Here is a 27,706-nt window from a genome sequence, read left to right on the forward strand (position 1 = left end):
TCAGTGAGTTGCGAGGCTAGGTGATAGCTATGATAAAAATTTACTAGCCAAATTTAAAAATAAAATCTTTGTATATTGATGGAAGGAATTTTGAGAAGATTTTTGTCATTTATTTAGCACAACCGACAACACGTTAATTTTATTTGGAGCCAAATATCTTTGTGTAGCATCTTTTTCACCTATGACATCCACTCAAAGTGCTGAAATCAACTGAACTTAGAACTAAATCTCCAAATTGGTATATCACAAAAAAAATGTTTAAAAGCAATTGACATATTCAATAACACTTCTCCTTCTAAATATTATTTATAGTTAATATAAAGAGATTTTTGTACTATTAATAAAATAGATAATATATTACCTATATTTACTTCATCTTTGAATTTTTCTATTATTATATCTGTTTTATAATGTATATTCTATTCATAGAGTAGTTCAGGGATATCATTTATAACTAACTAAACAGACATATTTAAGAGTGGACATTCACACTGAAAAGAGATTACCGAGCTAGAAGATTATTAGAAAGCAAAAATCTAAATAGCCCAGAGTTGGCATTCGGTTATACAAGTTAAATGAGTAAATGAACCCCTTCCTCAAGATTGATCAATGTTGTCACATATTATAGGATTCCCTTTCTTAAGGCTGAATAGTATTTCATTGTGTGTGTGTGTGTGTGTGTGTGTGTGTATATATATATATATATATATATATATATATATATATATATGCCACAGGTTCTAGATCCATCATGCTAAGTGAAATAAGCCAGTCACAATAAAGACATATACTGCATGATTCCCCTTAATATGAGGTATCTATCTAAAAATCTCAAACTCATAGAACAAAGAATAAAATGGTGGTTGCCAGGAGCTGAGAAGAGAATAAGGAGAGAGTATAAAATTTCAGTTATGTAAGATGAATAAATTCTAGAGCTCTCCTAGACAATGCTGTTCCTATAGCTAACAATACTATATCACATGCTTAATAATATGTTAAGAAAGTAGTTCTCAGGTTCAGTGTTCTTACCAAGGAAATTTTTTAAATTTAAAATATATCTACCTCTCACAGCAAAGGAAGAGCTGAAAATAGTTAAGCTGGCCAGCTTCTGACAGGTTCTACTCAGGCACTCAGAATAAAGCATCCGAGAAGCATCATGTCTCTGCAAGTCTACTACAAGGGCCGCCTCCAGGATCAATTGTAATCACCCATATCCATATGTCCAGAATGGAATGGAATGGAATGGAATGGAATAGACAATCTCCCAAATTATCCCCAAATCACCGAGGAATTAGAGCTCCTCATTCTTGACTCATAAATTGAGTTAATGCAAAATAAAGAACCAATGATTTCTACTTTCAAGAAATTCATGTTTAACTATAGAACATGACAGGCCTCCTGGTGGTGCAAGGAGTTTAAGACGCAACCTATGAAGCTATCTGCAGCCACTGATGTGCTTGTTCAATCCCCAGCCAAGGAGCTGCCCACATGGTGCAGCAGATCTTTCCTGACTGGCCTGCTGCTCCCCACAGCAGTGTATTTCCGTCAATCTACCTGTTCTGTTCCCCACTCCGTCTCTGGTGAATCCTCTCACTGGCCCCCAACCCTGCACCTCTGGCCTGTACCCCAGTTCTTGTATGCATAAATAAATAAATCTTAAAAAAATAAAAGAACTTGTCTTCAAACTTCCACTTAGACTTGGATACAGAATAATGTTTGGAGAATTTAAGATAGTTGGCCGATAATAAAATTATTTTCAGCTTCTTCATCTTACCTCACACTTATCTTTTCCATACTCCCTATATCCTGCTGGAAATGGACAGCCTCGTGGATCAGCATGTGGAAAAGCACCAATCTACACCAAGCCAGCCACCCTCTCCACCTTGCACGTCAAGCAGTTCAAACTTCAATCACAGAAGAGGGTCGCAACAGATTCATTTTCAAAAGATCTTCCCCTATAGCTGAGCCTCAGTAAGGAGGGAGAAAAAAAATCGTAAATTCCTTTCCTTCCATGTCTTTCTCTGGATTGTGATCTACATGGAGAATAAACAAAAAAACAATAGGGGAGATCATTAAAGTGAGTTTAATAACTGCAACTATTATGGTCCCCCAAAATCTGTAAATATAAGGCAGAATGAGGTGAGCCATTACAGAACAATTGCACTTTTGTGAAGACCAGTGGTGAAGGCAGTGGGTTCAGAGACTCTTCATAACTTGGAAAATCCCCAGGAAATGGAGACCCCTCCAAACTGGGACTCACTAGAAGGCTGGGTCTAAGAGGGAACTGGCTGGTTTCTTGTATTTCCATTTCACTGTGCTCTCTGGCCCTAGAAGGTGGCTCCCTTGGGCACAGCACTCTGCCTCAGATCTCAGGCCCCTGGGTCCTGAGTGATGGGCTTTGAGAGCCTGCTGTGGAAAGAATCAAGGTCAAACCTAATCCTAGACACCAGCATCATGAGAAGTCGTTCAGGTAACATGGATACAAGAACCATAGTAAAGTTAAAAAGGTTTTCTTCCTCTCTCAGATCCCGTCTCCTGGAGAGCAAATCACTGACCTTGCTTGTTCTGCTGCAAAAACCGGCTGCAGGCACAGGGGGCTCCTTTGACCTTCTCTTTCAGCAGATCAAGTTGCAAAATCAAGACTAGTGCGGCTCCTTCAGTAATGACACTGCCTGACACGAGGCTGCAAGCTAAGGGGGATTCATTTGATAAGAAATAAAACTCTTCAGTACAGAAGGGTCTGAGCAAATCTTTATTGAAAATGTTTCCATCTTAACAGAAAAACCCAGAAAGAAACCCAGAGGGACTACTGCCAACAAGATCTTTCACCTCAAGATAAAGAAGAAAATAAAAGACACTAAATCTTCACAAGTTCGTAAAGTACTTTATTTCTTTGCTAGATTTTGCCAATATATGCTCCCTTACGGAGATTTGCTTCTGCATCCTCTCAAATCCTCCAGTAGTAAGCTGAAAAATCTCACATAGTGTTTTCAATAGGAAACTAGGGCTTTTCATCCAAAAATCCCTCTCCCTTGCCTACTTGCCACCACTTCCAACAAAGACAGAAATTTGCTACCCAATATTCTTTCTCAAACTCTTAAATCTGAAATTCAGGTCTGAATTAAAATAATTCATGATATTTAGATTGGGGTTTTGGGGAGATACGGGGTCAAAATGAACCCAAAGTAGAAAAAAAATCCAAAAAAAGGCAAATTTCTCCAGAGTTTTTATTTAAAATGGCAAAGAAAATGTGTCAAAGAAAACCATCATTTCCCAGAAGAGTCTTTTACTTCTACACAGATCCCATCAATGAATGTGTCTGTTTAATAGTGACAGTGGTGTCGTTAGCTGACAGATGTACCAGTTCCCAAAGCACACAGCTACTGTCGGGGTGAAGCCCCCCGAGACAACTGTGCTCAGGCCCCTACATGAAGCTGATGCTTCTCCAGCACAAAAATAAAGATTGCAGCGAAACTTAATGGCACTTTTGGCTGAGGCTCTCGAAGCCCCCATGAGGGAGGGTGCTGGGGTAAGAGACCCTGGTTCCACATCATGGCAGCTTACCGAGGCTTTTCAGAGACTAAGGAAGCACATGTGACAGCGCTAAGCAGCCGCTTGGTCCCCTGGGGCCCTCAGTGAGTGTCAGCCTATATACAGCACCAGAGGGTCTGGATGTGAAGGAGCAGCCAGACACATCCCTCATCCTGTTTACAAGGCTCAGCTGTCCCTGCAAGGAGCCTCAAGGAGGGCAGCAAAGCCACCTAGGAAAGCACTGGTTTTCTTAATTTGATTCTCCTTCTTAAAAACCAAAAAATAAGAGCCAAACCATCCCTCCATCTTCCTGCTCCTCCTGAAAAACCCTGGCCCCAACCCCCCTCCTATGATAAACACAAGCAATCTCCACCCCCCCCACCTCCTTTGTGGCTCCACCCTGCCCCTACCCACCTAGCTGCTCCTTCCTCTCCCCCACCCCTCACCACTTCACTGAGCCCCAGGGCTCACACTCTGCTGCCTGGATAGAAAATTTAGCCGAGGTTGAGAACAGCAAACAAAGGAGCGGCTGTGAGAACTGACAGCTCAAGGACTCTGGCATAGGGTCAGTCCTTGGAAGTGCTGGCAGGGCCCACCTTCCCGCAGGGCACCCCATCCATCTCAGAATGACAGAGGGCAAGGTACTGGTCCAGAGACCAACGAAGGAAGCAGCGGATACTGGAGAGAAGGGGCCTCCTCCAGCAACAAACTGTGGCAGAAGTAGAAGTGCCTGGGTCACAGATGTGGCAACACTTGGCATCAGTATTATCTCTAATATCTCTACAGAGTAATTCCCGCCCCAAAAGAAATAGAAATAGAAGAAGTGATGAGAAGGGAGAGAGGCAGGAGGAGAGGGAGGGACTAGAATTCTAGTTTTGGGAGCAAGTGTAATTACGAAAGGGCTACTCTGGAGAGAGATGAATCTGAGGTGCAATCTCAGGCTCATTTTTCAATCCCAGTTTCAGGGAACAGGATTCTCAGGTGAGGGCAGCCCTAAAAGCCTTCCACAGAGAGAGTGTGGTTGAGCGCATAGGCATCGCTATCCTCTTCCTCCAGAAGCAGCTTGTCAATGGTCAGGGAGCTGACGGTTCTCCTGGGGTCTTCCATGTCCTGAAGGACCGGCTCAGGGATAGAGATGGGGAGCTGAACAAACTGGGGCCCAGGCAGGGCTGGAGCCGGAGGCTGGTACTGTAGGGTGGAGGTAGGCAGTGTGGACAGGGGCTGAGGCCATGGGAAATAGGTGAGGGGTGCCTGGTGCTCCGGGCCCTCCAGCGGGGGTCCCACCGTGGGTGTGGCAGCGCTTCTGGCCTGTGGTGAAAGAAACCCAGGATGGATGGTTAGTAGATAGACCCTCACGAGGCTTCATCTCCATGCCCCTTTCCTGCCACCTTACTCCAGGGGCTCCATCTCCACCTCTTCAACACCCCGCAACCCCCACCCCCAGGAGGACTGCAGTGTCCCTACTCTGTCACACCAGTTATGTGTTCTTCTCCCCAGCCTCTGTTTTCTCTTCTGCAAAAAGGTCACAGGACTGAGTGAATTAGAGACGATTTTCCAGATTTCACTGAATATAAAATGCACCTGATTTCAGAGACATTAAAAGGGGGTGGCAAAGTCAAGGAAAATACTGCAAGTTAAACAAGGAGCCTGTCATATGCGTGGGGCCTGACCTACAGTGGCTGCTGACCTGCCCAGACACAAAGGCAGTCCTGGCTCCACACAGCTTGGGGTTCTGAGGTTCCCCAGGGCCAACACAGCTCCATTCACTCCCACCCACTCTGGTGGTGACCAGCACAGGGAGACCAGGCCAGACCTAGACAGAGGCTTGGGAAGGGCACTGTTAGTGCGTTCCTGTCAAGTGCCCGGAGCCTTTCAGGTCCTCATCCTCCTCTCCCTGAGCTGGTCCCCCATGGCCATCCCAGGGACCTCCAAAAGTCAGGGCCATTCTCCCAGATGCTCTACAAACAATACCTCCCACCTGCACAGCGACCACCCTGCAGACCTGAGGTCATGCCTGAGAGAGGCAGGGCCGAGATTCTTACTCTCTTCTTCTGAAGAGGAAAAGCTCTACAGGGAGCCATGTGAGAGAGGCCTAAGTCTGCTCCCCCCATCATATCTCTCCAGTCTCTGTCCCCCTACCCAAACCCCCATAACTGGAAAGTCAACTATTGGGAGTCATTTAGGGAAGAGCTTATTTCCAATTTGGGGGATCTTCTCAGGAGAACTCTGGTACAGAAGGTCCAGGGTGGGGCCTGGATTCTGCATGTGTGATCTAACCCAGTGACACCAGTGTGGCTGGTTCAGGAACCACAGTTTCAGTAGCAAGGCTTAGGGGTGCTTTTCTACAGAATGATAGAGCAGTTAAGAGTCTCAGAGACCTCTGGCATTCCCACCACACCCCTGAGGCTTATCTGAAGCATTTTTTAAATGCAAATGGAAATCATGCATTTTCTAGTCATGTACCTGCTGGGGTCAACTGCAGGTTGCATGGCTCAGGGGTGGAAGCCCATGGGCCGGGTGGTGTGACAGTTCAAACTCCCACTGCTCAGCAGTCCTAATTGGTAGCTCTAACCAACTTTGATGAGTTGATTTACAAATTGGCAAAACAAACACATTATTTCTTAATAAATACAGTTTGTTTGATACACAGACCCTTTCAAAGCAGGAGACGGGAATGATGAAAGGATAAATAATAAAAGGAATCCTTGGGAACTACTGAAATGGTGGGAACCATTTTGTCTACTATCCCCCATCCCCATTCCAGGCCCCCGATATGGAAATAAGTTGCCTGGGAAAGGCATTGAATTAGCCTCTTCATAACCACCACTACCCAGCCCCACAACTGGTTTTCAGGTAGTTGGGTGGGCATGAGGAGGAGGAGAGGCTCCCACAGGCCATGCCAGGGGTGTTGAAGGGCAGTCACATCATGATGGTTACACACCCTTGAGGAACCAAAGCAAGATCTACCATCAAGAAGGGGCCTCTGTGACAATTCCTGAGACCCCAGATCGCCTCCCAGTCTCCCTCAGACTGGAGCTGCATACAGCTACAACCATAGGATTTTTTTCCTCTGAACACTTGGGGGATTACCATTCCTTTGGTCAAGCAGGCACCAGTGACATAACACTATTTCGCTTCCTTCCTCCAGCTCCTTCCTTTTCCATTAGGCCCTTGATGTTGTTGGCTGCTTAATGCTGGCTGGCTTTGAGGTAATCACAGCATTTATTCAACACTTTCTCTATGCTGGGAACTACACTAAGCCCTCTACATGCATCATCTCATTTGATCTTGACATCGCCCCTCTTGCTACTATTGCCATTTTACAGATGAGAACAATGAGGCTCTGAGAAATTTAGTCGCTCAGCCCATGGCAACTTCATTAGAAAGTAAATGGACAAGGATTGGAATCCAGGCAATCTGATGCTAGAGGCAGAACTCAAAAAATTACCCTACAGGTGGATCTGACACATCAAAACAGTTTTCTGAAAAGCTATGTCACCTGTGGATCAGCTAGCCATCTGCTGGTGAATCACTCCTACATCATCTGAATGGAAAGGAGAGTGTGGATCTGGACTAGCCCCCTCACAGACCTCACCTAGAACCCCATTTGCTAAAAAATGTAGAATGAAAACCAAGGCGCACTTATTTCGAGGCAGCAAGGGGTTCAGGACGAGGTTGGAGAAGACCTTAACCCTGAGGGCAAAGCATGACAGGGAGACAATAGCCTTCTTCATGGAAGATATTCCAGGTCCACAGCAATAAGAACAGACCCCTCTATAAGATGGAGCAGGCTTAGATGACCTGATCATCCTGGGACTCCATAGCAAGGAAGATCAGGGGTCAGGAAGTCTGCCCAGGTTCAAAAAAAGGGTGTCTTGGGACAAGGGGAGGAGGGTTGCAGCTCTGCCTCTGTGTGACATACCGTGACGTTAGTGATGAGCGGCTGGGAGGCGTAGGTCAGCACTGAGGAGGGCCCCACCACGGTGTAGCTGGGGCACACGGGCTGCACGTACATGTCAGTTGAGTAGGGGCAGCTGACAGCTTCATGGGACACATACTCGGTATACGGTGTCCATGGGGCCAGGGGCTGGAGGGTGGCCGGGGCAGGCTGGGAGAGCCAGCCAGCACACAGGGCCCCCTCCTCCGTCACTGTGGAAGCAGAGACGTCCATGTCAAGACAGGAAGGACCTGTGGAAAGAAGGAAATGACAGGGCTACAGGTGCTGCCTGAAAGCGGGCCCAAGAGGAGTTGAGGCCTGGGGGATCTCTTACCCACTGTGGTGTAGGTCGCCAGGGGCTGATGAGGCAGCACCACCTGGAGGGGAGATGAGAAGACCAGGATCAGGGTTTAGCCCTCTGCGGAGAACCTGCCCAGATTGAGCAGGAGTATAGAGGGGGGGTCTCTCCTGTTAGAAAAAAACACCTGCCCTCTGGAGGAATTTGTTTCCATTTAGCAAGAATCCACCCCACATAGCAAGAGGAAGAGGCCTAGCCTCTTCTTCCAGAGGGAGCCCTAATTCACACCAGGATGCACAGGTGATGCTCACTTGGGCTCTAGCAGTAACTGTTCGATGGGCAAATCCAGCCCACAATCCTTCATCCCATTTTAAGGGACCTCCAATTTGTCTTGCCTGGGTCCTTTCTCCAGCAACCATACCCAGGGAAACTTGTCGCCTTCATGCCCTTTGTGAGTATCTGTAGAGTAAGGAAGTCTACATACCTGGTCCCTAAGGGCACCCCCCACATACACACACACACAGCCCACAGCAGCCCCCCTCACCGCTGTAGGTGTAACTGGCGCCCCGCTGCTGGCATGGCCGCGCTTCCTTCTCAGCAGCTCCTTCACTGGCTCTTTCACACGGACACCCTGATACGGTCGGGGTGGGGCTGGGGCCTGTTCTGGAGCTGTGGCTGAGAAAAGCAAAGTCACGGTGTTCATCTCCCTTCTTAGACAAGCCCCCACCCTTAAGTGCCCCCTCTCCTCAAGGATGTCTGCTCACCCACATCACACCTGACCATGGAGGGCCACAAGATATTTTCTGGAATATTCCTGCCAGTACTATTACTATTCCTGCCCCAAACCATCCATGGCTGCCCCCCACACTAACAAGTGAAACCTGGCTCTTTAGCCCAGAATTGAAAACCCTCTATAACACGGTCTCAATGCATTTTCCCAACCACGTGGCATGCTGACATGACATGAACCCTGACTCCTGCCACAGGTCTATCTAGATTTATCTACATGTGCCTTGTGTGTCTCACCTCCTCCTCTCTACTTGAGAGGTGAGGAAGCACTCTTTTCTCATCCTCTTGATTCCCCCTGGCCCAAGACAAGCGCAGCCCTCCTGGCTCACCCCTGAAGTCCACAGAATTCACTTCTTTTAAGCGCTAAAACACTTTCAGTCCCTTTCAGTGTCATCACAGGGGGCAGTAGAGCATGGCATAAGAGCAGGGACTTCAACTTAAACGGCATGGGCTTCAAATCCTGCCCCCAGCAGATTCTAACTGTGTGACCCTGGACAATTTAAGTGTCTCTGTCTTCACCTATACTTCTTTTTCAATCCGAGAAATGTTGCAAGGACTCACAGATATAGTCAACGGGAAGCATCGTATAGGCTTAGTGTAAAATCAGATCTAGAGTAAGTATTCAGCACACTTTCAGTCTGCAAGGCTGTGATTAGTTATCCTTTTTATTTATTTATTTTTTAAGGATTTATTTATTTATTTATGCAAGCACTAGGTATAGTCAGAAGCACGGGAGGGTGAGAGAATTCACCAGAGCCAGAGCAGGGAGCAGAGCAGGCAGACTGATGAAACACACTGCTGAGGGGAGCTGCGGGCAGCAAGAGAGGTCTGTCGCGCCATGTGGGACTCTTGCTGGCGGCCGGGGATCGAACTGTTGCTACAGAGGTTGTGGGCAGCCTCGCAACCCAGCGCTCAAACGCTGCGCCACCAGGGGAGGCCCTAGGCCCTTTTTAGTGTTCATTTCTGATTCCTCTAACTAGATTACACGCTTCTACAAGTCAGCTACAGTACCATATTTCCTTACATCTTCTCTGGTGTCATATTCATAACAAATTTAGTAAGTGATCTGTTGATTACTTAACTGAATGAATAGTTAAAATGTGTTGCCATTTGTCTTCCTTTCACCTCCCCTGGACCTTTAGAAAGAGCTGACGTGAGTCACTGCCACATTCTCTGTGGACAAAGACCCAGTGGTGATCCATGAGCCCTGGGCCAGCAGTGTCCCAGCTTGCTGCTAAGAGGAGGTGTCCTCTGCCTTTTGTCACCAAAGCCAAGAAACCCAAACACCAACCTGGAACACAGGGCTCTTTTGAAGCAGAGCAAGCAAGTCAAAAGTATCCATGGCCGGGCAGTGACAGCCAGCCCCCAAATGGCCCACAGGCTCAGGTCTGCACCCTTGGAGGGCAGCTCTGGGTCAGTCAAGAGTGGCAAGAAGCACTGGCGCTTAAGACTCACAGGGAGAGTCCATTATCATTCACTGATAAAGGCCCTGGGGCACTGAATCAGAAGCCGGAAGCCTGGATATCTATTAACTCCAGATCTGCAGTCCTTCTGTGGCCAAACTTTGCTCAGTAAATACCCAGCAGATAAGGTCCCAGGCCTCATTCAGCACCAGACCTTCATTCATGATCCAGTGCACAGCCCACCTGGTGTGGAAGCCGGGCCGGCAGAGAGCAGTGGCAGGAGGTGTGAAGTATGTCCAAGAGTCCAGGAATACATGGTGTGAGCCAGTGAACCCCAGCACCGCACACTAGACTAGAAGCATCTGCAGGGGGGTTCCTAACCTGGACAAGCAGCAAAATCAACCAGAGGATGACACAAAATACAGATACCCTGGCTCTGCTCCTGGAGAGTCTCATTCTAGGGGTTTGATGCAAGCCTAAATCCCTCGGGGAAATCTGTAGCTGGGCTAGGATTTGAACCACTGAAAACTCATCCCTGATCTAATGCAAGAACTCTTCCTATAATATCCCGATAGGAGGTTAATTCATAACCAGGGATCTCCACTGCCAGTCATCTCTGTTTCTCCTAAGTATCCCTCAGCATGAGGCTTACAGCGCTGCACAAGATAGACGCAGCCCCTGACACATTTGCATCAATTTAGTGGGGGGCGAAAAAAAGAAGAAAACAGCGAGACTGAGGCAGAGAGCCAGCCTGGCACCTGCGACCTGGGAACACTGTTCAGGATCAGCTTTGTTCTAAGTAGCAGTGACAGTTGACTTGAGAGCCAAAACTGCCATCTATCACTTCCTCAGATTTATTGAACATGCTGGGCCTCCATTTCCTCATCTGTAAAAGGAGGATAATTATTTCAGTCTCACACAGCTGTTGTGAGGATTGACTGAAATATCACATGGGAAGCCCCCAAAGCCAGACCCAGCCTAAGGAGCCATTCCAAGTGTGCATTTCCCTCACCTCCCCCCGCCAGCATCCACTATCCTCTGAAGAGCAGGAATGGACCTGCCTCGTGGTAACAACATGTTTCCTTGCACTACTTTCTAATGAAACTCACCATTCATAATCCATTGACAGATTTCTTGTCTATAAAATTAGGATTAAAGTGATTCATGCAGCATAGGGCAATTTGAGACTTAGAAGCAAATGCTTACAGTGAGTTTGCACTGAGTGAGCCTAGAATAAACTTGAGCTAATATTTTCATTGGTATTAGCAGTAGCATCTTTCCAGCATCTGACAACAGATACCAATCCCTTGTAGAGTCTATATAAACATCCATTCCTTCAGCTACTTCTCAATTCTGTTGGGAACCTTCCTTCTGGCTGCATCACTCAGGCACAAAAGTCAATTTGCCATAGCATGGGTGCTGCCCGCTGCTGATCACACACCCCAGGTGTGCCTGGCATGGCAGAGAACAGAGGGTCCTGGCCTCCCACACTTCACACTCTCTCATTCTCAGGGTCACGAAGGCCACATAAGCTGCATGCACACCCATGTCACTGAACCTGTTGTTTCCGACTTAGTTTCCAGTTTTTCCTTAAGCACCAAGTATAGCCTGAGGCATTGTCTGCTCTTGGAGAAACTCTGGAGACTGAGTTATTTGGAGGGTCTGAGTGCTGTGGTCGCACTCTTAATTCAGGTACGGGACAAGGAAGGCTCAAACTTCAATGCACACATCTCAGACCAGGTCAGACAACTCTATGGCTAGTGCCCTTCTGATCTGCATCTAGAGTATTCCCAATCCCACTGCATCCCAGGATGTGGACAAATGTATATATCACTTGGCCGCAAAGGGGCCAGCCGGGCATTTCCAGGATCTTGTCAAAGGAGGACTTCTACCCTTCTGCTGTTTTTGAATCAAGGAACAAAGCCGACTTGGGGGAGGTGCTGTGAGCTGAAGACATCACCCTCTGATGTCTGGACTTCCGTGGCACTCACAATGTCAACAGGTGTGCCCTGGCACCATGGCCATATGGAGAGCAGTTTCTAATCCCCACCTCTGCTGTCACAAAACCCCCAAAGAGCTGCCGATCTCCCAGCTCCTCCCCCTACCCCCAGCTGCAAAAGAATCTTGTAAATGATCCCAAGTAGGCAAGAGGGAGGGTGAAGGAACACAAACTGATGCCTCCAGGCCATTTCCAGTAGTGCCCAACAGTTGTGTGGTTTTGCCAGGGAGAAACTTTCAGTGAGTGCCTTTCCAGCCAACCTATGGGAAGCAATGATACACATTTCTATTCTGACAGTAAAGTGGAGTCCCTATTGCCACCAAGGTGAGAAATGAGCCCATGAATACAAATCTACAAGAGGAAAGAGGTTTGTCTGAAAACCATGACTGCTTTACCGTGGGACTTCTGAGTCCCTGAATCAAGGTAGCTTTAAAGCAACTATACTAACCTATTTAAAAGAACATTTTTTAATTATTAAAATAATTGTTAAATAATAATAATAGCCAAAGAAAATAAAACAGGAGTTGAAATAATAATACACAAAGCAGAGAAGATGCAAACCCAATTTCCCAAAGTAGAGATGACCAGAGATTTTAATACCCCCTGCTGAATTGCAATGCCAGGTAACAAGCCCTCCAAGACTGAAGTTTTCTCACCGTTTATCCTGTGTTTGAAGGCCCTTTAAAATTTGTGAGGCCATCCAAGTGTGCATAGCAGGGGAAAGTCTTCCCACCTACATATGAGCCTCTTGGCCCTCGTTGGGAATCTCCTTTTTCAGGATGAGATGTTCAGCCATATTACCTTCCATACCATGGAAGTCAGTCACCAATGGGGTTCAGGAAAAAAGTAAAACTCATTTACCGGGCCTCCCCTGGTGGCGCAGCGGTTGAGCGCTGAGCTGTGGGGCTGCCCACAGCCTCTGCAGCACCGGTTCATTCCCCAGCCATCGGCGAGGGTCCCACCAAAAAAAATAAAAAATAAAAATATAACTCATTTACAGAAAAAACCATGAATTGGCCTCAGTGAGTGCCTCAATTTTCCAAAATGAGCAATGAAAAAAATATGAAGGCATAAAAAGTCAGAGAGGACATTTCAGTTTCCCCTATTGCCCACCTGGATGTGTTCCACATTACAAAAATAAGAATCCTGCAGCTGCTGTCCCACTGGAGAGCACAGACCATGGTAGATTCAAGCCAACTGGTCACCCCAGGCAGCACTCTGGCTACGTGAGGGCATTGTGCTAGCTTTGAATGAAGTTTAGGGAGACTCTGGGTTCTATTGATTTAAATAAACATGGTTCTCCAGTTCCTTAATGAAGGTATAATACATTTCACTGAGAAAATATGCAAAATTGTCAGCACCTATTTACTTCACCATGGAAACCACATTGACGCCACAGTGATGAAGCTACTTGGCTAAGGAGGTAAGTCCTCCTAATGGCTCCTAGGACGGACCTAAGTCCTTGGCCAAGTAGCAGAGCTGACATCCAGACATTGCTTACTGCAATTTCTCCTCTGGGTGCCGTGTTCAAACACACAGTACCTAGAACACATTTCCAGCACATTCCCAAAATGTGCTGGAAAGAAAACTCTTCTTGCAGCTCATGCCCTGTTAAATTTCCCATGGGTCATCAGGGCCACGCAGTAAGTTGACACCAATTAGAAGAGTTGTTCCAGTGGCGAGGTAGGATCCAGGATGACCCCATATTCCCATCACCAGGGACCCAGGAAGAGGAAGTCAGCCCATCTGCCTTGCCAATACAGACCACTGAAAGTATTTTCTATTTATAAGCAACGGGCTGCAACACCAGGCTGAAGTCACACAAAGCCATGTTGAAAGACAACCCTCTCCCAGCCCAGACATACTGGCCGTGCTATGTACTGCTCCAAGTAACCACGGTAAATATTGTCCTTTTTGCAGCTGAATCTTCAATATTATTTTAAAAAATTAAAAAAGATCCACTAAGGAGAAATACAAATAATTTTTTCTTTACTTGTAGCACAACCAAAAACAAATGACTGAACAATAGGAATTCAAGCCTAAGGCTGAGAAAGGTGCCACAGTTTCTAACCGAAAGCAAAGTGACAAAAGTTGTTGGCACTTCTGACGTTAATATAAAGCAGCTTGTTTGTGTTCTCAGCCTGAGAGAGCTGCGGACACCCAGGGAAGCAGCGCTCAGGTCACATTCACATCCTTCTGAAACACTAACCTGAGTGTTCTTCTTAGGATGAAGGTCTGAGTCAAAGTTTTCAAATTTGTTCTTTCCATTCATGGACAATGGCTGAATTTTTTCCAAACAGGAAGAAAGAACCTGGGCTTTGGCCAAAGTACGGACTTGACACGCTATAGAAAGGCTTTCCCGCCCAATTTACACTAGATTGTAGTTTACTTTTTCTTTTTTTAATGTAAGCCAACAAAGAGATTTCATATGTATGTAAATGTGGGCTTCCTATTCACTAATTTGTGAACCAAGAGGATCCTGCAGTCAGGAGATATCACTGTCACTCATATTCTAGCCATCTGCATAACACCTTGGGCAGAGGCAGTAAAAGCTAGAGGGGCAAAAATGGTGACCTTAAAGGAGGTATGCAGCAGATAAGAAAAGCAGGACCTCAACTGCATTAAAGCTTAATGTTCCTTGTAAGGCTGCTGCACTGGCAGCTCAGATATGCCCAGGGACTTGCCTGAGGACTATACTGTGGACACGGTGTCATCAAAAAAAAAAAAAAAAAAAACCAGGACCTCTGACTGCAAGCACTGACCACTTCTGCCTGGCTGCCTCTTCTCTACCCACCCTGTATTGCTCTTGGTAATACTGGAGGTCACTAAAGGATCCCTGGCCCATTTCTAAACTCTCTTCCAGTTGGAGTCTGGGCTTGGACCACCCTGATCTAGTCTCCCTTGATTGCCAGTTTTTCCAAGAAATGGTGTTTCCCAGCTGAGAAAGGAGAGAAGTCCATGAGAAGTTTACCAGCAGTCTGCTCACATGAGGAGTGACGAGAACTGAGAGACTCAAACAATTCCCCACACAGTTCTATTTTTGGCATTTTTCGACTGAAATGAGAACGGACAGGTCCACCTGAGAAACCAGCTGCATCTGCCCGCCTTTTACAGAAACTGGGGTCACCAGAGCAGAAAGGGCTCCCATCACAGGTACTCTATGTCCCAGAGCAGGAGACAGGATTAGGAGACCACTAGCCTTGAGTAGTCACTGAACAAGTACTTGCTGAGCAGAGTAAGCCAAGTGCCTGCCATCATGGGGCTTACTAGTCCAGTCTAGTGGTGGGGCGGGGGCACAGACATCCTCCGGGTAACTGCATAAGCAAAATTAGAATTACAAACTGTGACAGAGCTGCATCTGCCTCATAGCTGAAGTGTTCTGACTTGCTTGGCTGGTTTCCACCTCCACTTGATTCAGCTGGGTTTAAATGAGCAGTAACTGGGGCCCCAGTCGTTAGGGGCTATGAGAGGGGTTCTGTTTTCAGAGCAAGGAGAATGATGTAGGGCCTGGCTCCATCTACATCATCATGTAAGCCTTGCTCAAGGACATACAAAATAGCCCCAGATGTTCAAAGTAGATGTTCAATGGAACCTAGATGAAGTCCAAAGATGTTTTACCAGCTGGTATTTTGGCAGATTACCCCACTAAGAGAAGATTCATCCTGGGAACTCAGATTCTAAATGGAAATTGGCTAACTTCAGAGATTGTATACTTAATCTCAGATCAGCAGTGTGCTGTAGTTTAGGACTCAAGCAGACTTAGTTCGAAAGCCTACTACAATACATAGCTTACTGGATGGTCCCTGGAAAATCATTTAACCTGCATTGCCTCAGTATTCTCATTTGAAAAATGAGAATTATAATACCCATCTCATGGGATTATCATTAAGAGTATGTGAAATTAGGGGGCCTCCCTAGTGGTACAAGGAGTTAAGTCTCAGTACTTTGAAGCTATAGGCAGCCACTGCCGCAAGAGTTCGATCCTTGGCCAGGGAGTTGACCCACATGGCACAGCAGACCTCTCCAGCCTCGCCCGCTGCGCCCCTCAGCAGTGTATCTCAGTCAATCCACCTGTTCTGCTCCCCACTCTGTCTCTGGTGAATCTTCTCACTCCCCCACTTCTGGCCTGCACCGCAGCTCTTGTATGCACAAAAAAATAAAAATAAATCTTTTTTCAAAAAAAGAGTATGTGAAATTAACACAGTTAAGCTTAATACACAATAGGTGCCTAACAAATGGGTATTTCTCCTTTGATCTCAACCAACCATCTGTGGACCATCTCTCATCATACAAGTAGCCCTTGTACAAGGCTTCCATTCTGCTTCATTTTAATATTTAAGCCACTGCCCAGGGCCTTCTGCTTCTTGCAAGGCCTTTGTCAACCTGTCTTCATTATGCTCCTGGAAGTCATCCCTCGGCTACCTGGGCCTGGTGTCCAGAAGTAGCAGGAGAGCCTTGTTTAGGAGAAAGATTTGCTCAGAGAGACTGGTCAAAGTCCTTATTTGCAAACAGAACAAGCCTGGATAGGAAGCAAAGTACTTGTAAAGTACTTTACAAGTCCAGAACAGAAAAACTTCTTTCTTCAGAAGTCACCAGAGGATTAGATTTTTGGAAGATTTGAGATTGCAAGGGATGACTCCAGGAAGGAGCACCTTGGGGGTTTTTGAGTAGCAGACAGAGTAAGAGAGCATATCCTTGTCCTGACCCCCGATGTGGCCTCTCCAGGAACCTTCCTGTATCTCCAAAAGAACAAGGATGTGTTTAAGACTGAGGTCTAGTCATGGGCAGATCTTTAAAGGGCTGGAAAATCAGGCCCACATATCACATATGGAGACATAGAGTGTACAAAGCAGGGCCCTTTGGTGGTCAGAATGGGCGTCTAAGCTTCCCACCCAAATCCTATAGTGTCTGAGTGAGGAGGTGGAGCAGGAGAGAAGGACACATCTTTTTCCTTATGGGATCAAAACTCAGCCTGAATCTAGAATTACTTGTCTGATCTAGAACAGGAAAAATCTATGGTTAGGCAGCTAAGGAGAGGAAGTCCCATTGTTTGTTCTTTAAGCAACATCTAGTTTAGGATTTTCAAGAACAAAGAGAGTCCATAAAAGAAACTTTTCCTGAGCCCCTGAGGTATGTACCATTTTCTTGGAGGAAGGACTCTTCACAATCAGCATCAGCTCTACTTTTGGGGTAACACCTAACTACCCAAGACCCAAGGCTCATGGTGGCCTGCAGCACAACCCACATGGTTGAAAGTAGCGGATAACTGACTCATGATGTGCGTTAGAACTGCTGGTCAAGGTGAACATTTTTGCTGTCTCTGGTTTACTAACCCATGGCCTTGTGATATGGGGCAGTCCCTGGTAAAGGATGCTGGGAAGTCTGCAGCATATCAAGCCTGGGAAAGAAGTGACTGGGTCAATCTTCGAAGAGAAGATACTCTTCTTTAGTTCCAAGATACCAAGTGGACTGAAAACTGTCACAGCTTCACTGTTTCATGGAGACCAACACCACATGCTTCACAGTGACTCACTTTCCCCTAGGAATGAGGTCTTTACCCTTGAAGGACCAGTGACCAGCTGTCAGAGATCTCACTGGAGTGGAGGATCAGTCCATGTCAGGGTTGTCAATGTGTGATCTAAAGAAGCTCAGAAGACAGCATAGAAGCCTGCAGTTGCCAATCAAAGGAAGTTGGGGAGTCTGGAGGCAAATGAACAATCAGAGTTCTGATATTTCCCCTCATACAAAGCTGTTCCTTTTTTTTTTTTTTTTTGTGGGACCCTCACCGGCAGCCAGGGAACGAACCGGCGCTGCAGAGGCTGCGGGCAGCTTTGCAGCCCAGCGCTCAACTGCTGCGCCACCAGGGGAGGCCCTGTTCCATTTTTATTTTTTGTATCAGAGTTCTACAATAGATTTAATTTGAATATGGGGTTTGTAACAAAAATGTAGATAGCAACCCACCAACCTAGACAACCTTGGATAATCTTCCCTATGCTAATATATTATGTGTCCTAAGACACATCCTTATCCCCTAAGAGCAAAGCAAGAAATCTATCACATGTTCTTTGTGTGCATGTTTTTTAAATTGAAATAACATTGTCTTCTCGTATTACATGTTTCAAATATGTATCACTGTATTATTTGTTCTTGAGGATCCACAGGTAATGTTAGATGCTCTGTGACATTTTCCCTTAATTCCATCTTCCTCTCCCTCAACAGAATCGATTTCACTGGCTGATTTCCTTAGATGGAGAAAATTCCACTGTTGGTTGGTGACACGCACACATGGCTGATAAATGGTTGACTGGCTTTCCATCTATGCCTTTCTCTCCTAAATGGTATTACTTTAATCTATGCAGCATTAAAACTGGGTCCTCTGCTCCCCTCTTTTGCCTTTGTTGTTTCCTTTCTTTTCTCTCTTCCTAGCATTTCTCAGCCTGGGAAAGTTAAAACATTTTTTGTCCTCTTCCTCTCTCTTCCAATTAAATTGATGGTTCTTTTATAGGATTAAAAAGCAATTAAGGACCTCCCCTGGTGGCACAGCAGTTGAGTGCTGGGCTGCAAAGCTGCCTGCAGCCTCTGCAGCTCCGGTTTGATCCCCGGCCACCAGCGAGGGCCCCACATGGCACACAGACCTCTCCTGCCGCGCCTCCTGCTCCCCTCAGCAGTGTACTTCGTCAGTCTGCCTGTTCTGCTCCCGGCTCTAGCTCTGGTGAATCCTCTCACCCTCCCATGCTTCTGACTGTACCCAGTGCTTGTATATATAAATAAATAAATAAATCTTTAAAAAAAAAAAAAGCTATTAAGCTTTTCTTCAGTCTGGTCAATTGTCTTTAGTAACAACACCTGGTCTGAGAATGACTCTGGTTTGTAATTCTTTGGCTACCTGCTCTTCCCAGAAAGTGATACTATGAAACCATTACTAAGAAAAGGAGCACATTGCTCTTTCAGTTTTCAGTATCACTTGTGCTATTTATTGCATATTCAAGTGTCATCCGCCTCACAGCTAGCTTATAAACACTTCAGTCCAATCTTGTCAATAAAAAAAAAAAAGCAAACACGTGTTGTCAGACGGTAGAAGGCTGCTGACATCCCACCAGCAAGGCTGGTAAGAAACTATGGTCTTAGTTCCCAGTCTGTTCACAGATTGAGCAGCTGAACCATCAGCATTAGCCCTGATCACTACACCAGTATGAATTACAAGACAGAAATAGGTATCCTGCTATTTCACAAGAAATGAAGAATGCAGAGCTCATCCAAAGTGTAATCTAGCACAACCTTAGTCCTTAGAGGGAGAGAGAGAGAATATAATAAAGGTAACCATGTGCCCTGAGTGCTGACTTAATAATAGGCATAGCACTAAATACTAGCCCTATGAAGTAGAACTGTATTCCTATGGAAAAGGCAGAGCAAAGTGGGGTAAGGGGACTTCCAGCATCTTAGAACCAATGAGGCATAAATCTAGGATTCAAATTCAGAACTGCCAGCCCCAGAGGCTAAGCTTCAAGCCACAGAAGACAAAGAGAGGGCAGAGATATCACTCTACAGTTCAAAATAAACCCCTACTCTGCCTTGCTTTCAGTACTCTTCCCTACACACCCACATATACCAACAACCATACACAGATACACACACACATGAATGCACACACAAATGCACATATGCGTGCACACACAGAGGGATAGCCTGACTCTCCCGAAATCTACAGAGTTTAGGATGAAGAAAGTACCAAGTGGGCAGAAGCCACAGCTCTCCATACACTTTGTGACACCAGAAAACAGATGGGCTAGGTTATTTGGGGGAGATGCAAGCTTCCTTTTCCTGAGCCCACCATTGCAGTTAAAATATCTGCAGGGTCCAATGGAGGAGGCAGAGCAGCAAAGCAAAAATCTTGTCTCCTTCAATAGGTAAGCTGAAACACATGCACCAAAAATGAGCACTCAAGGTGACAGCAGTATCTGCCAGCTAGCACACTTGACTTTGCCACTGGTCCTTCATCTAACCTGAAAGGAATGGGCTTTTACCAGGAGCCACCTCCTGAGCCCTGTGAGTGAGACAGGCACAGTGGCAGGGGCACAGGGGCGCTCAGCAAGAAAAGAGTTGGAGGGCCTCCCTTGGTGGCGCAGGCTGTTGAGAGCCGCGCTGTGAGGCTGTCCGCAGCCTCTGCAGTACTGGTTCGATCCCGGCCAACTGGCAAGGGTCCCACATGGCACAGCAGACCTCTCCTGTCGCGCCCGCTGCTCCCCTCAGCAGTGTGTTTCGTCAGTCTGCCTGTTCTGTTCCCCACTCTGTCTCTGGTGAATCCTCTCACCCTCCCGCGCATCTGGCCTGTGCCCCAGTTCTTTGTAAATTAATAAATAAATCTTTAAAGAAAGAAAAGAGTTGGAGCTGCTTCAATGGTTAGTTACTAACTTAATCTTTAAGCTGAAGTTTTCTCATCTATGAAATGGAACTTAGACCCCAACTCATGGAGTTTTTATGAGGACTGAATGAGATAATAAATTCATAATGTGACAAAGACTGGCAGTTGCCACACCCAACATCTGCCCTCTCCTTCTTTACTAACAACACCTACATTCTGGGGGGTGGCAATGTGCCCAGCCAAATAATCACACTATTCTCCCTCACTGACAGGCGTTGTATGTTGGGGAGAGGCCAGTGATTGAGAAGTATGATCTTCCTGCCTTTCTTCTTTCTTGTCCAAAGCACAGATGTGATGGCCAGAGCTACAACGGTGACTATCAAGCAACTGTAAGGACAAAAGTCACACGCCAAGGACAGCAGACCAGAAAGACATAGCACTCCAGAGGCTCTACACAGTCCTACATAGCCGATAATGGACTTCTTTTTCTTTTGTGGAAAAAAAGTATACCACCATCTTATTTGAATCTATGTTGCTTTAGGTCTCTTTACTAGCACCAAATTGATCCAACAGATCCAACAGAATGTTTTGTATACTACAGGCACCAAAGATGAACTCAGTACCCTATAGTTCATGTTTAGCTCTATGGAGAGGATTGAACATAGTCTGCTTACAGTTGTGTGATGTCCAAAGGTACATCAGAAGCCAGCAATTTCAACCTCCAGGTCAGCAGTGGTCACCTTGACTGTACCTTAGAATCACCTGGGAAGCATTTGAAAATCCCACTGTCCAGGGCAATTTAATGAGAACTTCTAGACTGGGGCATAGGTACCATATTTCTCAAATCTCCTAGAACATTCCAATGTGCAGCCGAGGTTGAAAGCACCACTCTAAGCAGATTCTAGAGTTCCTTCCTTTAAATGAAGGACTCATGTGTGAAAACTTGTATTTCTTTTTGATAAGTGCTCATGGAAGCTCAACAATTAGAGGTGGGAAAGGACTTTAGTCAAGTTCAGTTTCCTTGCCCTTAGCCAGGAAAAGTCAAGTCCCACTTCACACTGGAACATTTGAGAACCAGAGTGGCTAGGTGGTTTGCCCCACACCAAATGACCCATAGATTGGAAACAAGAATTCAGACCTCCTGCCTGAAGGAACAACACTTTGTCCATAGCATTACACAACCAGGACAAGAGTGTTTCAGAGAAGGTCTCTCTATGCCAGGCAGGCTGATTCTCATCAAGCAGTTGTACAAAACATTCTAGAAAACTAGAATGTTGCTAATTAATTCAGATAAATGGAAATTATGTTAATTCAAATTAATTAACCAACTTTGGTTGACTCAAAGTGAGAAACTTGTGGATATCTTCATTTAGCAGGGACATAAACTACTTTAAAAGAAGCCAAAGGAAGGGGCCTCCCTGGTGGTGCAAGGGGTTAAGCACCACATCATGAAGCAATCTGCAGCCTCTGCAGCACAAGTTCGATCCCTGGCTGGCCAGGAAGCAACCCATATGGGGAAGCAGACCTCTCCTGTCTCGCCCACTGCTCCCCTCAGCAGTGTCTTTGGTCAGTCTACCTGTTCTGTTCCCCACTCTGTCTCTGGTGAATCCTCTCACCACCGCATCTCTGGCCTGTACTCTAGCTCTTGTATGCATCGCATCTCTGGCCTGTACCCCAGCTTTTGTATGCATAAATAAATAAATCTTTAAAAAAAAAAAAAAGAAGCCAGAGGAAAAAGCAAAATTTAATGTCTTTAACTTTGTAATGGGAAAGCTTAACAAACAGAAATCTATTGGAGTTCTGGGTTAATTAAATGCCTAGATATTTAGCTAAGAAATGTAGACAACCTTGGTCCTTTTTTTGTTCTTCACAACAGCACAGATGTACAGGTATGAACTGGAGGACAGCTTCAAAGCCTCTGACTCAGGAACATTTGGAGTGTGGAATGGGACAAAATTGACATATTTCTCTAGTAAATATAGAGAGACAGAAGTAAAGTATCCATTTGCAAGATGGTCTGCTCTTTCCCACTAATCTGTGTGCCTAGAAGATGTATGACATATACTTTCCCTACTTCTGTGCATGTGAATTCATGTCTTTCTTTTGGGTCCTACTTGTCCTTATCAGAAAGAACCACTGAATCAATAGATAAACTTGGTAAGAAGTAAAGGTGCTTACTAGGTTTATTAAGCAAGCAAAGGTTGTGACACAGAAGAGATGTATTAGAAACAGCCCACAGACCTAAACTACTTCTTGTTAAAAATTTCTCTGAATTTACAGAGGAGAGTTTCAAAAACTGTGTGTGTATTTACAGGTTTTCCTTATTTTAACTGCATTTTTAACTGCCCTAAAAAAAATGACTACTCAGGCGGAGAAAGATAAATACTAGTGGTTTTACTTATATGTGGAATATAGAGAAAACAAACAAGGGATCAAACAAAGACATAGTTTAAAACCAACCCTTGAAAGCGGACCATAGATCTGAAGCATCCAGGAGGAACGGAGGAAGAAGAGAGAGAGAAAGAAGGGGGAAGGGTGAATTCAATGGACTACAGTGGAGTACTATGGGTGATTTGGCAGTGGGAAAACCATGGTGACCACAACTGAGGGGAGAAATTCTTTATATGGGGGGGTGGGGAATGAAGTATGTAAAATAACGGTATTTCAATTAAAAAAAAAAAAGTTGGCTACTCAGTAGAAGCCTGGAGTAAATCCAGAGTTCTAGGTTAAAGAGAATTCTGATAGCTAAGCTTTGGAAACAGCCCAAATGCCCAAAAATAGATGACTGGATCAAGAAGATGTGGTACATATACACCATGGAATATTACTCAGCATTCAAAAAGGATAAACACATGCAATTTGCAGCAACATGGATGGTGCTGGAAGAGATCATGCTCAGCGAAATAAGCCAAAAAGAAAAAGTACCGGATGGTCTCACTCATAGCAGGAATCTAGAAAACTTAAATAAGGGACCAGGAAAATGAATAACTATAAGAAAGTAAAAATCAAAATCAACAAAAAACTATGAACCAGAGACACTTTTTGGGGGGTGGGGGGCGGGAGGGGAGGGATTGGGGTCAAAATGGGGGGGTTGCAATTGTATGGGGAATATAAAAATAAAATCTATTATTAAAAAAAAAAAAAGAGAGAATTCTGAAGCCCTAATTTATCAGTCTGGTAAACTGCTGCTCTGTTCAAGACATCTGAAAGCAAGGCAAATCCTTGCCCTAATGATTTGTTAAATACTAGTTCCTTTCTCTAAGATGCCTGCTTGGGTACTATAGCAAAGAAACATGGAGGTCAAGTCTATGGCACATCAAGACAACCAATCGATTCAAAACACATCAGTCAAGCCTGTTAACACAAAGAACAATAAAAAGTTGTCATTTGATTTATTCTTTTTCTAACATGCAGTGTTGAGTTTATAAGGAAGAAGTCAGCCAAGTCAAATGTCAGCATTTTGCAAATCACTGAATCACTTAAAGTCAAGCTTTATCTCCCAATGTGCACACCAGGATACTGAGTAACCTAAGGAAATGAATAACTAAAGAACTACCCAAATTGCATTAGACCAAGGATGGCAAACTCTTCCTAGGAAGGGCCAGATAGTAAATATTTTAGGCTTTGCAAACCATATGGTCTCTGTGGCACCAACTCAATTTTTCCGTTACAGCAAAATCAGCCCCAGACAATATGTAAACGAATGGACGTGGCTGTGTGCCAATAAAAGCTTATTTACAAAAACAGGTGGCAGGACTGATTTGGTGCGCAGGCCATAGTTTGCAGACCCCTGATTGAGACACTTAGAAAACTGTAAGAGCCTATCAAGCAAGAATATCATACCTGTGTCTTTGTAACATTATAGTCAAAGTGTAGGAAAGGATATATCTGAAGGAACTGGGGGGTAACCCTGATTATCCATGGAGATGTCGCCAGAGGGATGGTGTCCTCTTACTACTATCATTACTTATCACAAGACCTGATAACACTTTCCCTACATTTGCTACTTTAATGTTGACCAAAATCTTGCAAGGCAGACACTAGAACCCCCCCATTTTCTGGATTTTTTTTTTTAAGAATGTGAGGTTAATTCACTTATGGAGCCAAATTTCCAAACCAGATCTGTTTCAGTCCATCACTCCTGCTCTTTCTACTGTGAAGCTACTAGTTTGCCTTAAACACAGCTTCTTGTTAGGGTAACTGTTAGTTTTGCACCTCTGCACAGGACCCCAGGACCAACTGCAAAACCCAGGGCAGGAGTCAGCAGGTGCAGTGACTTCTTTATCTAATTGACCAGTCAAGCAAATCTCGAATTTGTGGCTGGGGCATGAAGATTTCCACTTCTGTGTGCCCACAGCTCTAAGCTCATCTTAACCGAACCCCATATTCACAATTATCCCTCAAGCAGGGGTCATGGGCCAGTTAGGGAGGAGGCAACATGTACAAAGTGAATGTTTTCTTAACCCTTTCCAGAACTTCAGAGTACAGTCATTTCAGCTCATACCTCAAGGGTGTTTTCTGAAAAAAGAAAGTGCCTGTTCAGCACTCTTGGTGTCTTATTTCAAACCCTGCCCTTCCATCGGGCGATTCTAAGTGGGCTGAATATGCTGCACAGTTTTTACTTATTTTCCCACAGAGTTTAGTCACCCAGGTGCCCTTAGTGGCACAGTTTGATCTGGGGTAAGGGGATAGGACCAGTGCAGAGTCTTTCCCTAATTTCCCTTAAGATGCCAAAGGACAATTCAAGAGAATCTGGATTTGTCTGCACACGTAGAGCATAGAGTTGTTCTCCCTAATGGTGGAGTTTTACTGCTCCTGACTGAGATCCAGGATGTGAGCTAGAAACATGCCTCTCACATCCCCTTTTTGAAAAATGGCTAGTCTCTTAGGAGGAATTAAAGAAGAAAAAAATGTAGTGCATGACCAAGAAGAGAGACTATAACAGCTCATGCATGCAGGGCAGTAACCTCCCTCTCAAGCCCTGAGCAAAAACAGAGCAATCAACATCACTTCGGTGGCATCTTAGCTACTAAAGGTACCTCTACAAAACAGGGATCATTTTTACTTCATTTTACATAAGAGAAACCTAAGGATTAAAAGGCAGGGAGGAGGCCATGACTTGCTCTGAGTAGGTAGGGACCAAAGCAGAAGTTCCTCTGGAAGCTCACAAGACCCCCTGACTCAGCTCTAAGTGTACAGGCCCTCAGATCTCCACAGAAGTCAATACCTTCCTGCCAATCTTGCTCCTTGAGGGCTGGCACTGTCCCCCTGTGATTTAGCGTCTTGCTCTATCCTTCAGGAAGCAGTGCAAGTCACCCACACTAGAATCTCTTTAATTATCTTGGAAGGACTGTGCAACTCTCAAGTTCAAATTAAAGTTCATTTGTTTTGACTAAAAGAAGAAATTGCATTTTTCCACAATCAAACCATGATGAGACTTCATAATCTGAGAAACTGTGAAATCACTCCTCTGCTTTCCACATTAACAAGCTCAATTTTGGAAAATTTACACAAGAAATAAAGGAAACACTGAAATGGTGATAGAGTAACTCTAAGTTGTGTTCTAATCAATGAAGATATATTTTCACAACTTTGAGGGCTCCAATAAAATATCTTCTTGTAAGATAAATAAACCTTCTCTTGTTTAGTTTTTTTTTTTTTTTTTTTTTTTTTTTGGTAAGTGTAGATTTTCTTGTCATAAGTTTGCTTAAAGTAACTCAACTCATTAAAAAGCACTTTAAAGAAGATAGGACAAATTTTTGGTAATACTTCTTCCTTGAGGAAGTACAGAGCTGAGCCTCAATAAGGTTTGACTCTCATGAGGCTGTTGAGTTGACTTTGTTATGTCAAGCAAGGAATGTTGTAGGATTATTAATAACATGAGTTTGTTCAGTTGACATAATGGAAAATAACGTTCTCTGGTGTTCCATCCAACTTCAGGAATGAACACTAGGCTTACAAACAAACCTCCTGCCCCCTTGCACCCAGAAGCTTTAGCTCCAAATGGGAAGATAATGACAAGAGATGAGGCACTGAAGCGAGTGAAGACCTCCTTGACAAAGCCAAGTTACTGTGTTATTCCAACACACTCACAGAAACAATCACCCCTCTGGCAGAAAGTTAAGTAACGAATGCAGGGAGAAACAGACCACGAACAGGACCACAGGCTGAAGGCAGGCTTGTAAAAATAAAGCCACTCGTATAAAGAAGTCCATGGCTTTCCCCTTGCTGGCCCCAAACCAGTAGAGTGCTTGGCTTTTTGTTTTGTGAATCATACACTGCCCTTTCTCCACCCAGTGATTCATGCCCACAGCAGAGACACGATGAGCTGTCCCACCTTGGAACACTAGTTCGTTCCCTCCAGCCTGGAAAATCAGCATCAGCTCTGACAGGTTGGTTTCTCCACCAGGCTCCTTCTCGCCCACCTTGTCCCTCCCCACACCCCTGCCTGGGAGCCCAATCTCCTGTGAACCCCACCACCACCACTCGTCTCCAGTCAAACACTCACTGATGAACTCCCGGGCTTACATGACGCTGAAAGCCACGGTCGAACCACTTACGTTTTTGCCAAAGCATGGCCTGTGACAGGATGTTGCCTTTTCTCTTTGAAGCAGACAGTTTGGCTTCTTTAATGTGAGACCTGGGTGCGCTTTCCTCCAGGGGAGCCACTGCTTGAACAAAGGTTGTTTCCTCAGCTTTTTAAAGCCCCAAGTTCCCGCTGCGCGGGGGCATAGCGTCATCACATCCTCCCACCTCAGGCACTGGTGCACTTTTTCTTCAGCAAAGCTGCCTGACACCCCACTGTGTGCACCCTCAGAGGCCCACCAGCTGCAGACACTTCGCTCACAGAGCCAACCAGCTGGATCCAAACACCTCAGCACAGGAGGCTGTAGCACTCACAGGGTGTGTGGTGTGATGTGTGGTGAGTAGGACAGTGTGTATGAGTGTGAACTGTGTGCGTATGTGTGTCAAGCCGTGTACCTGCCCGCTGCCAATGATGAGCCCAAAAGACTCCTGGAAAACTCTGGGTTTTCTATGGTGCCCATTCAGGCTCCTTCACTGCCAGGACGTTAGCAGGACTCAGTCACCATGGGCCCCCCTCAACGGGAAATGCAATTCCCATGGGTCACTGGTTCTCAACACAGAAGGAAACACCTGTGTAGTCTCTTCAAGCTTCACTAAGCCACCTCCTTGTTCTTATAATATTGCTTTTCTGTTTATTCCATTTTGAAACACAATAGCCCCTCCCCTTGTCCCCCCCCAAAATAACAAAGTAACCACCAAAATGACAACGCTTAATCATGTTTAAATATGGGAGCACTAGTTCTGGTGGTCCATATGCCCACAGAGAAGGAGGCCAACTCATTCAGAGAGGGAAGGACACTGC

The 27,706-nt window shown here is 45.4% G+C and overlaps 1 protein-coding gene across 1 annotated transcript; it reads right to left on the reverse strand.

Moving 5' to 3' along the window:
* Positions 1 to 3,998: 3,998 nt before the first annotated feature.
* POU2AF1 (POU class 2 homeobox associating factor 1) lies at positions 3,999 to 26,987 on the reverse strand. The gene is made up of 5 exons (XM_037504252.2): positions 26,880 to 26,987; positions 8,311 to 8,441; positions 7,803 to 7,845; positions 7,454 to 7,719; positions 3,999 to 4,839 (listed from the first exon to the last, which is right to left on the reverse strand). The coding sequence occupies exons 1-5, from the start codon at positions 26,893 to 26,895 to the stop codon at positions 4,525 to 4,527; spliced, it is 771 nt and encodes a 256-aa protein (XP_037360149.1). The 5' UTR covers positions 26,896 to 26,987; the 3' UTR covers positions 3,999 to 4,524.
* Between the last annotated feature and the right edge of the window lie 719 nt (positions 26,988 to 27,706).

Source organism: Talpa occidentalis, unplaced genomic scaffold, assembly GCF_014898055.3.
Source record: "Talpa occidentalis isolate TD23 unplaced genomic scaffold, MPIMG_talOcc4v2.1 talOcc4.12, whole genome shotgun sequence".
Lineage (NCBI taxonomy): Eukaryota > Metazoa > Chordata > Mammalia > Eulipotyphla > Talpidae > Talpa > Talpa occidentalis.